Source organism: Phascolarctos cinereus, unplaced genomic scaffold, assembly GCF_003287225.1.
Source record: "Phascolarctos cinereus isolate Bilbo 61053 unplaced genomic scaffold, phaCin_HiC Scaffold_7;HRSCAF=346, whole genome shotgun sequence".
Lineage (NCBI taxonomy): Eukaryota > Metazoa > Chordata > Mammalia > Diprotodontia > Phascolarctidae > Phascolarctos > Phascolarctos cinereus.
Window position 1 is genome coordinate 67,820,278 of NW_027556180.1, and position 12,940 is coordinate 67,833,217.

Genomic DNA, 12,940 nt, shown 5'->3' on the forward strand with positions numbered 1-12,940 from the left:
AGTGACTCTGGAATGGAATGGTTCTTCATGATTCCAGCTATCTGGTTGTCTGTTTTTTAGCATATGAAGTTCCCTAGGCTCTTCCCAATCTTCCCCATCCCTCCTCTCCAGGCGTGGGGAACCTGAAGCCTCAAGGGCACATGTGGCCCTCTAGATCCTCAAGTGCGGTCCTTTGACCGAATCCAAACTTCACAGAACAAATCCTTTTATTCTTCACAGAACAAATCCTTTTATTAAGGTGTTTGTTCTGTGAAGTTTGGATTCAGTCAAAGGGCCACACCTGAGCATGTAGGGGGCCACATGAGGTTCCCCATCTCTGGCTTTAACCTTTTAAAAAGTTTATCCCAATAAGGACACACAAAGAAGTTAGATAGGAAGTAGGTATATCGAATAAGATATTATTATTATCTGGTTAAAATTTATATGCATATAATTACATATATTACACATATACTTATTACATATTATAGTGTATATTATATATACAATTACATATAAATATGTAAATAAATAGTATATGCATATAATCACATATAAATGCAAATTGATACAGTACAAAACCATATATAATGTACATATACACAAATATATTATATATGCATACATATATGTATATATGCACACACAATACACATACATGTGTGCATATGTGTTTATTATATTATATATATGCATATGTGTGTGCACATGCACACATATACATACACACAGAGCAGGTGCCAATCTGCATTGGTAGAAGGAATTTCCTGATCAGGAATTCCTTCCCTGGATGAGGACACATATCAAGTATTGTATGTAAAGTGTGTATTTCCTTTTGGCAAGCTATATATTATTTGGAGTTCATGGTTTATAAATGATTTTATTTCTTACTTTGTGTATTCATTTGACTTTCTGGTTGGGATTGCTATTAAGTTTATTCTAAAAACTGTTTTAAAGAGAATTCCCTTCTATTCACCTTTATTTGACACAGTTCTAGAAATGCTAGCAATAGCAATGAGAGAAAAAATAAATTGAAGCAAAAAGTTTGGCAAGGAGGAGGCATTACCTTTATTTGCAGACAACACAATTTGCTTAGAAAATCCCAGAGAATAAGCAATTATTAACTCAATAAAGTGAAATGATTAGCATTTCTATATATAAACGACAAAATCCCCCAAAGGGGAAATTACAGGGAAATCCCATACAAAATCACTACAAAATGCATAAACTACCAATTTACCAATTTTTATAAATGTAAGTTAAGACCAGTCTTTCCAGAGCTAATGCTACACTAATCAAACTACCAAAGGGGTGGTTTAGAAAGCTAAATATGATAATTATAAAATTCCCTTGGAGGAGTAAAAGGTCTAGACTCTTATGGAACATAAGGGAAAAAAAGTAGTAATGAAAGGAGGCTAACATTTCCAGACCTCAAATTACATTATAAAGCAGTAATTACCCATTATTATACTATTTAGTACTGGCTAAAAAATAGAAAAGTAGACCAATGAAACAGATTAAGCAAGAATCAGAGACAACCAAACTCAATAAGTCAGTGTACAATAAACCTAGGACCACAAATTACATTAAACAACTGAATTGACCTTAACCGTAAGGAAAACTGAAAAGCAGGTTGGCAAAAAAAAAAGTTTAGGTCAACATCTTAACCAATAGAACAATCAACTCAAAATGAATACGTGATAAGTATAAAAGTATAAAAAGTAAGAGGGCAAAATCAGGTACTTCTCACAGCTATGGATAAGGAGAGAATACTTAACCAAACAAGAGACAGAAAAAGGTTGCAAAAAAAAACCACACATAATTTTGATGACATGAAATTCAAAAGCTTTTGTATTAACAAAATCAATGCAGCAAAGATAGAAAAGGAACCATTAATAGTGGGGGTGAGGAGTGACACACAACTTATTATCAAATATTTCTTACAAGAGTCTGCTGTCCAAGATATTAAACATTAAAATGAATAACCAGGAACCATTTTTCAACGGAAAAATGGACAAGAGTGAGGAACAAATAGTTATCCAAAGAAGAATTGCAAAATAATAATAGTCATATAAAAGATTACTCCAAATCACCAGTAGAAAGAGATGCAACTAAAAGCAACTTGAAGGTTTCACTTCATATCTGGCAAACCGGCAAATGAGTAAGTCAGTGTTGGAAAAGCTATAGGAAGACAGGCATTGTACACATGGGGAGTGGAGCTGTGAATTGATCCAACCATTCTGAAAAGCAATTTAAAATTAAGCTTAGAAAATGGCTAAATTGTCTCTACCTTTGATCTAGAGGTCTCAGGGCTAGGTGTACGCCCTAAGGAGATTGAAACAGAAAGAATGGGACTATCTGCACAAAAGTATTCTTTTCTTTTCTTTTTTGTGGGGGCAAGGAACTGAAAACAAGATAGGTGCAAATTAAGTAGGGAATATCTAAATAAACTATGGTATGTGAATGCAATGAATATTACTTGGCAATAAGAAATAACTAATGTTAAGAATTCAAGGGAGCTTGGAAAGATGTATGTAAGCTTATGCTGCAGGAAGTAGGCAGAAAACTATATATGATCATAACAATGAAAATGGAAAGAATGGTATCAATAACAATGTAACCAAATGCTGCATAATTATAATGACCAAGCCTGGGCCTTGAGAGCCCTAGAAGGAAAGGAAGCAAACATTTATTAAGTACCGCCTATGTACCAGGCACTGTGTTCAGCACTTAACAAAGATCTCATTTGATAAAACACACCTTCCTCTCTTCATGGTGGAAGGAGACTACAAATATCAAATATTGAATGTGATATGATGGTTGCTCTATTGATGGACCCTTTCTATAGAAGTCAAGTCAAGTCAATAAGCACCCACTATATGTCAGACAGGGTGGCTAGGTGGATAGAGTGCTGGGCCTGGAGTGAGAAAGACTCATTTTCCTGAGTTCTTTTTTCTTTTTTTTGCTAGGCAATGGGGTCAAGTGACTTGCCCAAGGTCACACAGCTAGTAAGTGTTATATGTCTGAGGCCGGATTTGAACTCAGGTCCTCCTGAATCCAGGGCCAGTGCTCTATCCACTGTGCCACCCAAATGCCCCTCATTTTCCTGAGTTCAAAACTGACCTCTGATACTTAATAGAAGTGTGACCCTGGGCTTAACCCTATTTGCCTCTGGTTCCTCATTTAAATGTTTTAAATTAAAGTTTTTGAAAAAAGTTTGTTAAACTTCTTTTCTCTTTCCTTTTTAATATTTGTCACCAACAGTGACAAGCCAATAAGTCTGTTTTTATCCTAGAGGTAGTAGGGAGCTATGGAAAATTTTTGAGTGACTTAGTCAAAACTGCTTTAGGATGATTATTTTGTCAATGATGGGGGTGGGAATCAACTGGAGGGGTGAGAAACTAGAAGCAGGAGACCAATTACAAGGTAAGAGGGGATGAGGGCCCAAATTAGGCTGGTGGTGATTAAGTGAGTGAAGAGAAGGGAATAAATGGGACAGGTGTTATGGAGATAGAATTGACAAAAATTATCAACTGGTTGGCTATGGGGTAGGGTTAGAGAGAAGCACAAAATGGAGGATGACTCTGAGACTGGGAACCTCTGACCAAAAGGATGGTGGTACCTCAGAGAGACAAAGGGAAGTTTGGAAGAGGAGCAAGTTTAGGGGAGGATATAGAGTTCCACTTTGGACATTTTCAGTTGGAGATGTTTAGTAGATTGTTGGGGCCCAGGAGCCAGAGGAGGGCTCTCTATGGCTATATAGATCTGGGAGTAATCTACAGAAAGATGACAATGGTATTTATGGGAACTGAGGAGCTCCCCAAGAAAGACGGTATAGAGAGAGAAGGGAAGAGTGCCCAGAGCAGAGCCTTGGCAGGGGACATTAATTTTTGGATGGTGAGACATGGATGATGATGCAGCAAAGAAGACTTTTAAGCTCCTTTCTAGTCTTCTTTCTGGATCTTGTGCTGCTATTGCCATTTGCCTTCTTCTCCCCAGGCCCCTCCAGGATTTAGTCCTTAGGTTGAGTATCTAAGTTGAGAGTTGGGCTGTGGGATCCCATCCTCCCTCCCCCCCTGGGGAAGTCAGCCTCCTAGGAACAGTCATCCTCAAGACATACACTCATCCCTTCCTGATCCCTAGCTGAGTGGAAAGTCTGGTTTATTTCAAGAAAAGGGAGAAAGAAGCAAAGGGAGAGAGACCCTAGGAAATGGAAAAATAGGAAAAAAGCTAGACCGGAGCCAGGACTCCTGACTTCCTTCATCAATTCTGCCAGAGATTCAAGTGTAATTTGTCTGCTCCTAACCCTCAATTCCTCTCATCTGTAAAACAGGGATAATAATAGCACCTATCTTGCAGGGTTGTTATAAGGATCAAATGAGATGACAGTTTTAGAAAGCACTTAGCACAGTGCCCAGCACGTAGTGGGCACTATATAAATGCTTATTCCCTTCCCTAATCCCTGTAAGGTCCTCTAACTCCTTAGGATCTAGGGATAGCATTGGAGAGCCAGAGAACTTGGTGCACACACTGGGAGTCATGAACAGATATGGGAAGTACAATGTAGGTAGCCTGATTTGAATCATGGAAAGACATGTTAGGAAGGATAGCAAGTGTCCGGAAGAAGGCAACAGGGACTCTAGACTGTGTCAGAAGAGGATTGGTTGAAAGAACCAGAGATATTCAGATTAGAGAATATAAAACTTAGGTGGGGACATGATAATTGTCTTCAAGTATTAGATAAGCTGTCATATGGAGAGGAGATTACACTTATTTTGCTTGGCCTCAGAGGGCAGAACTAATAAAGACAGACTGAAGTTGCAGAAAAGCTGACTTGGAATCAGGGAAAAAAAACTTGCTAACAATTAGCGATGCCCCAAAGTAGCATGGATGTCCTTGGGAGGTAGTAGGCTTCTTTCACTGGAGGTCTTTGAGAAAGAGCTGAATGGATCACCTGTGGGGACATTGCAGAGGGTAATACTGTTCAGTTACATATTGATTTTCCTGATAGAATGGAAGCTCGCTGAGGTCAGGGACTGCTTCATTTTTGTCTTTGTATCCCCATCTCACAGTGCTGGCCCATAGTAGGCACTGAATAACTGTTTGTTGTTGGATTGGGTCAGGTACTAGTTGGATTAAATAACTTCTGAGGCCCCAAACAAATTGCTAGAGTTGGTAGGGGTATTATAGGGTAGCAGGAAGTATGCTGGGGAAACCAAGGCACAAATGGGATAGGAGACCCTGTAGGTAATTGGAGTGGAGGAAGAAACTGTCAGATCCTAGAAATCATGGGAAATCTGTCAGACATTCTCAGTTCAACCATTAACCCCCTTCCCGTATTCTTACTCAAAGAGTGGTCCTTGGCTACTCACCCAAGAAGGACTGGAGCGGTCAGTGTGTGGCATCGGAACTGGAATGTCTTTGTATGTCTGCCTAGCCTTTGAAGCCTTCCCTGAATCCTGCAGTCTGGACAGTGACTCATATTCAGCACACCCAGGAGGCTGGGCTTTGTGTGTGTGTGTGTGTATGTGTGTGTGTGTGTGTGTGTGTGTGTGTGTGTATGGGGAACTTCAGAGCCTTGTGAAGGAAGGAGTAGGGAAAAATGGAGACTGGGGGAGAACTAGAGGACCAGGATTTGGGAGGGAGAAGTAGCAGAGGGATACTGAATTATAGTGATGGGAGATAGAGCTTTGGGAGGAAGTTAGGTTTCTGGGTTTAGGACAGTGGAAGGGTGATGGAAGGTAGAAAGAACCAGTGTGGTATAGTGGAGAGAATGTTTGATCAAATGACCCAGTTATGAAACTAGGTCTGCTACTTATGGACCTGGGTGATCTTGAGTGTTTTACCTCTCTGTGCCTCAGTTTTCTCATCTATAAAATGGGGGCATTGAATTAGCGAGCTGAGGACCCTTTCTATGTAAGTCAAGTCAAGTCAATAAGCACCACACTATGTGTCAGACAGGGTCGCTAGATGTTACAGTGGATAGAGTGCTGGGCCTAGAATCAGAAACACTCATTTTCCTGAGTTCAAAACTGACCTCTGATACTTAATAGATGTGTGACCCTGGGCTTAACCCTATGCCTCTGTTTCCTCATCTTTAAAATGAGCTGGAGAAGGAAATGAGCAAACCATTCTACTATCTTTGCCAAGAAAATTCCAAGTGGGGTCACAAAGAGTCAGACATGACTGAAATGACTGAATAAAAACAACAACAAATGTGTCAGGTGCTGTGCTAAGCACTAGGGATACAAAGGAAGGCAAAAGACAGTTCCTGCCCTCAAGGAGATCATAGTCTAATAGGGAAGACTACATGCAAGCAACTATATACAAACAGGATGCAGACAGGAGAAACTGGAGACAGCCAACAGAAGCAAAGCGCTAGCATTAAGGGGAATCAAGAAAAACTTCTTGTAGAAGGTAGGATCTTAGCTGAAACTTGAAAGAAGCCAGGGAAAGCCAGGGAATCTGGAGGTGGAGATGAGGGAGAGCATTTTAGGCATGAGGGACAGCCAGTATAAATACATAGAACTGGGAGATGGAGTGTCATGGGAACAGCAATACATCACTGTATTGTGGAGTATGAGGAGTAAGGTGTAAGAAGATTGGAAAGGTAGGAAGGGGCCAGGTTATAAAGGGCTTTAAAAGCCAAACAGAGGATTTTATATTTGTAATATATAAATTAATAAATGTAAATCCTATGAAACCAAGAGAGTAGTAATGACCTTTAGAAGGATCTCTCCCTGCTGTCTATTAAATTGGGCAGCTAGGTGGCACCATAATGCTTAGAGTTCTGGGCCTGGAGTCAGGAAGACTCATTTTCCTGAGTTCAAATCCAACCTCAGACGCTTACTAGCTGTGTGACCCTGGGCAAATCAGTTAACCCTTTTTGCCTCAGTTTCCTCATCTGTAAAATGAGCTGGAGAAGGACATGGCAAACCACTCTAGTATCTTTGCCAAGAAAACCCCAAATTGGGTCATGAAGAGTTGGATATGACTTCAATGACTTGACAACACATGCCATTTCCCCAACAGATAAATGGTCAGAGGATATAGACGAACAATTTTCAAAAGAAGAACTGCAAAATAATTTCAGCCACATGGAAGAATGCTCCAAATCACTGATAATAAGAGAAATACAAATCAAAACAATCCTGAGGTTTCATCTCACACTGTATGAAATGACAAAAAATGACAATAGTCAATGCTAGAGGGATTGTGGAAGGATGGACACACTTACACATTGTTGGTGGAGTTGTGAAATGGCACAACCATTTTGGAATGCGATTTGGAATTAGGCAGATAAAGTTACTAAAATTTTCATACTTTTGGAATCAGAGGAAGGCTACACAAGTTGTGGTGCCTGAATATAATGGAATACTACTGTGCTGTAAGAAATGTAGGGGATGGGGCAGCTGGGTGGCACAGTGGATGGAGTACTGGCCCTGGATTCAGGAGGACCAGAGTTCAAATCCGGCCTCAGACACATAACACTTACTAGCTGTGTGACATTGGGCAAGTCACTTAACCCCATTGCCTAGCCTCCTCCCCCCCAAAAAAGAAGGAAATGTATGGGATGAATACAAGACACGGAAAGATCTATATGAATTGGTACAGGGTGAAGGAAGCAGAGCCAAGAAAACAATATACACAATAACTGCAATGTAACAAAATTTAAAAGAGCAAGCAGCTCTTGAATGAAGAGATAAGGTAAAACCCTCTCCCCCCTAAACCTAGCCCTTGGCAGAGGGAGGAGGTCCACAGGTGTTACATATTGCACATGTTTTCTGACCTTTTGATATTGATTAGTTGAGCTGAATATTTTACTCTTCTCAAAAAAAAATAGCATTTGTCATATAAGGTGGCTCTTTGGGAGGGAGGAGGAGTAATATGTGGGAAATCTATGGTGATGTAAGAAACAGAAAATATCAATAAAATCTTATTTTTAAAAATAAAGTATATGTGCTCCCGGAGAGAATCCATTCATTCACACGGTAACGTCTCATCACTTCTACTCGTTCTTGCTCATATTCACTACCACCACCAGGTGGCGCTAAGACCTTGGGATGTTGTCATCAGCACCTTCACTACACACCTACCCCCCTTTCCCTCCAGGTGTTTGAAACAGGAGGAAGGATAATGGTTTTGTGCAGAGGGAGATCGTCTCCTCCCCTACAGAAATAGGGCCATTGGGGAGACAACCTAGGTGTCCTGGTTCTTAGTGTCACTTTCTGAAGCTCGTTCCTTCTTCCCCTTTCTCCAAAACTTTAGGCTGATTAGGGAATGAAGTCCTAGGAACTAGATGACGAGCTCTGGAAAATATACTCAGGCCGATTGATTTTTTTTCTGGTTCCCACCCCCCAAAATGAGAGTCAACTTCGTGATAGGAGGGGCTGCCCAAGGCTCTACAGGGGTTTTGTAGGCTTGCACTGGGATTGTCCATACTAGGAGAAAAGGAGCAGACACTGGTGGGGATTTCCAAACATTTTAATGAGACAACAGGAAAAATACATAAACAGAGATGGGACATGAGATATTCTCTTGGCATCAGACAGGGGAGTAAAGGCCTTCTGAGTTAGGGTGTCTGCTTGCTACTTTTTGTTGTTTTCAGTTGTGTCAGACTCTTCCTGACCTCACTTTGGGGTTTTCTTGGCAAAGATACTGGAGTGGTTTGCCATTTCCTTCTCCAGCTCATTTTACAGATAAAGAAGCCGAGGCAAACAGGGATAAGTGACTTGCCCAAGGTCACACAGCTAATAAGTGTCTGAGGCCAGATTTGAACTCAGAAAAATGATTATTCCTGACTCTGGGCTGGCTGTATCCACTGTGTCACTAACTGTGTAATTTGAACAAGCATTTCACTGTTCTCATCTTTGAGGAATGGATTAGCTTATCTTTGGGATTTCTTTATACATCATAATTCAGTGATCCTTCTATAAGCCCGATTTGTCCACTCCCTCTCGACGATGTCCTTCTATCTCTTTCTTCATCTTTTCCCAGTGTTTCTGCCTCGCTGGGAGTGTTCCATGCCTCTTGTCCCTTAGCTCAGTGGGTCATTCTCATAAGGTCATAGATCAAGGGTTGCAAGAGATCTCAGAGGACATCTAGTCCAGCCCCTCCTCATTTTACAGGCTTCTGGATGTTGAAGGACTTGCCCAAGGTCACACAGAGTGGGATCAAACCCAGATCCTCCGACTCTAGAGCTAGTTCTCTGTGTCTTCGGCTTGTCCAGGTTCAGTTCCTGCCTGTGCCTGGCCCCTCGGATTGCGGGCCTTAGCTGGGTTTGTCTCCCCATCCATATGCTGCTGCCTATCCTTGTCCCCAAGGCACACTCCACACTTCCTGGCTGTCCTTGGAGAAGGAGGAATGGAGACAGGCCAGACCTGCTGCCAGCCTTCTGTCCCGACAGTGCTCCTAAGATCAGAGCCACCCCAGCCCATTGCATCCGGTGGGGGGTAGGGGGCACGTGGTGATCCACGGTCGGGTCTAGGGCGGGGAGGTCCGGGTCCCCCAGCTGCCTCTCCCTGTCCCGCCCCTTTCGCTGAGGCTCTCGGACTGATGGGCTGCACGGTGAGCTTGGTCTGCTGCGAGGAGCTGGATCCTGGACCCCCGGGAGTCCCCCAACTCCCAAGGTGCCCCCCGGATCCAGGGCACTGCAAGCACCCAGCCCCCTGTGGCTCAGTGAGCCCTCAGAGAAAGAAGCGGCTGCTGGGGGTAAGCGCTAAGGTGCAGTGGAAGGGAGACAGGGCAGATGCCAGTGGGGAGGAGCTGAATATTTGTTCTTGTGGAAGGGGAGAGTGCAGTACATACTTGTGGCTGGGCTGGGAAAGGAACTCTAGGGCAGGCTAGTGAGCTCGGGCTGTGGATAAGGGAGGACTACCTGTGTGAGCACAGGACAGCCACTTGGCTTTTGGGGACCTTGGTTTCCTTATCTATAAAATTAGGGGGTTAGATTAGATGATCTCTAAGTTTCCTTTCATTCAAAATGTTTTTATGATTGTTTTGGGAAGGGGCATGGGGCTAAGCCAGTGGAAGGTGGAGTAAAGAGGAGGGGGGGTCATGTCTCACCTGGTCCAGGGGAGGGAGACTGGGGCCAGGACTGACAGTTTAAAGGGTGAAGTGGCATATGTGTGTGTGTGTGTGGTGTGTGTGTGTGTGTGTGTGTGCACACAAGAGGGAGCAGAACTGTGCCAAGGAACGGTTAAACTTTTGTAGCTAGTCTTTCCATGAGCCTGTCCCGGGCCCTGAATACCCAGATGCAGAGTCCTGTGTGGGGAGCTGTGGACAGTGACCAGACTCTGACTGGTAGCATTGGGTTGGGGGGAATTTTTGAGCCAGCAGCACGGGTGGATGGGGAGAAAGGGGTCCTTCAAGAGCTGAGGCCTGGCAGTGAGATGTTAGTAAGCTGGATTCAGATCTCTTCCTTCATTATCAGTGGAAGTGAGTCTTGGGGTCCTTGTTGAAGTGAGATGGATGTTAGAGGCCTGAGCCTGGACAAATGGTATTTCTCAGGGATTTGGGGACAAAGAAGGAAGCTGGGGTATGAGGAGTAATATCTGTGTCCTGGAAATAGTTGGGTTGGGTGGCTGGAATCAGATTTATTGAAGGGAAATGACTCATGTTTGGCATCACCTTGGGTGTCCAGTCCCCCCTCTTCTTTGGCATTTCCAGCAGAGGGCATGGTATATGGAGCTTGGATACTTGGTCTTGGCCACCTACCCTTTCCTAACGCAGCATCTTTGGAGGAAAGACTGGAACATTGAACCATGTAGTTACAGTGTTGCAGTTTGGATTGTTGACACTTAAAGCTGGGCTACCTGGGGTTCCTCTCTCCCCAGTCAGAAACAGCAGCCTATCTGGGTGGTAGAAGTCGAGGTCCCAGAGACTGCTGGGAAGAAGCAAGGCAGTCCCTAACTACTAATCAGAAACCATCTGCTTTGCACTGTTTTCTGCAACTGTAGTTTCATCCTCCAAGGAAATCATGCATTCCCCAGACCTCAGTTATGACCCACCAGAAACCCCAGATTCCTAGCTTTCAGCCTAGGGGGTGACCACAGCAGGGGGTTGAAGCCAGGCTGAGTGGGAGAGGTGAAGAGGTCAGGCGACTGTCCTTCTAGGGGTTGCTCAAGATTCAGAATAAACATCTTCAGGTAGAAGCTTTGGAGCCAGGAGGCCTGAATGGAGTAAGTGGGCTCTAGACAGGGAGAATGAGAGGAATTCAGGAGTCCATTTATTTTCTGTCTGACCTTCTGTAGTGGAAGGATGGAGAGGAGTGGGAGGAGAGGTGATCGGAAAGGGCATATGACAAAATTGTAGAATTATCAAGCTTCCAACTCCCTTGGCAGAAATTGATCTTTTCTTTGCCTCTGTACAGTATGGACTTCCTCCTAGTCGCCTCGAGGACACATGTGGCTCTCTAATGTGGCTCTCTAAGTTCTCAAGTGTGGCCCTTTGACTGAATCCAAACTTCTTTGTTCTGTGAAGTGTATATTTAGTCAAAGGGCTGCCCTTGAGGACCTAGAGAGCCACATGTGGCCTCGAGGCTGCAGGTTCCCCACTCCTGTCCAAGCCCCTAGTATATGGTTTCCTTCAAGATTTCCAGGAAAGGCAGTATCATAGCCTCCTCCCCCAGGTTCAGCTGTTCCCTGCCACCTCAAAGAATCCTCCAAGTCCATTTCCCTTTATTTGATTTCCTCAGGCTCCCCACCCCTGAACTAGGGAGGGGACTTTCCCCCCCTCTTCCCCGCAAGTTCGTCGGTCCTTGCCCACAGAGCTCTCAGAAGGTCTGGATCTTTTGCTGTGTTCTCTTGTGCTTTGGAGATTCTGTCTCAAGCTCCCCTTGGCCCCTCAGCCTTCATTTTGGGAATCCTCTCTGTTGTTATTACTATTGTCTACTTCAATCGGTATTTCTCTTTCTCCGTTTCTGGCCCTCTCCACTTAGACTTTATTACTCAATTTATTATTTTATTTTATTTATCTTTTTTACTCAATTCTGCCTCCCTTTTGCACCTGAGATGTGGCCAGCTTTGAAGATCCAGTGGCGATTTAGAGTTGAAAGGGACCTCAAAGGGTCGTGGAGGACAACCCTTTCATTTTACAGGGAAGGTTAGGGAGATTAAGTCACTTGTCCAAGGTCACACAGGTAGTAAATATTAGAGGCGGGATTTGAATCCAGGTCCTCTGACGTTGAGCCTGTGCTCTTTCTATCATAGTACATTGTTTCCCACCAGGGAGCAGGATAGGAACCAGTTTGCTTATCCTCAGCCAGCAGTACTAAGGAGTTGGAACTGGGGCACTGAGAATAATTAGGGACTATTTCCAGAAAGGTAAACATCATTGGAGAAAAGGGGATTGAGAGGGGAGTGGCAGTGGGAGTAGGGGAAGCGGGATGGACATTTTGGAGAAGATATGGATATGGGTGTAGGTATGGGGGAGTGGAGAGAGAGACAGGGACAGGGACAGAGAGAGAAGGGGAGGGGAAAGAGGAGAGGAGAGAGACACAGAGAGACACACAGAGAGAGATGGGGGGGAGAGAGAGAGAGAGAGAGAGAGAGAGAGAGAGAGAGAGAGAGAAGGAGGAGGAAGAGGAGGAGGAGGAGGAGGAAAAGAAGAAGAAGAAGAAGAAGAAGAAGAAGAAGAAGAAGAAGAAGAAGAAGAAGAAGAAGAAGAAGAAGAAGAAGAAGAAGAAGAAAGGATGAGAGAGGGGAGAGGGGAAAGAGGAGAAGGGGAAGAGGAGATAGAAGAGAGGAGAAGAGAGAAGAGACAGGGAGAGGACAGAGAGGGGAGAGGAAAGAGGAGGGAGGGAGGAGATGAAGTCTGTCTGCATGAGGATAAGCTGGTTACAGAGTAGGTCTCTGGAGAGAACCCTTGCTCCCTCCCCTATGACTCATGCCTCGCTTTCATCTGCTTAAACTAAACCCCAGTCCAATGTCCTCTGTTACTCTCTGGGATGGCTGTTTTCAGT

The 12,940-nt window shown here is 43.8% G+C and overlaps 1 protein-coding gene across 1 annotated transcript in view; it reads left to right on the forward strand.

Moving 5' to 3' along the window:
• The first annotated feature begins 9,533 nt into the window (after positions 1–9,533).
• Positions 9,534–12,940, forward strand: part of TNS1 (tensin 1) — a 326,151-nt gene continuing 322,744 nt past the window's right edge. The window contains 1 exon segment of the mRNA XM_021002764.2: positions 9,534–9,690. Within this exon segment, the coding sequence (XP_020858423.1) occupies positions 9,535–9,690 (156 nt within the window). The 5' untranslated portion in view covers position 9,534.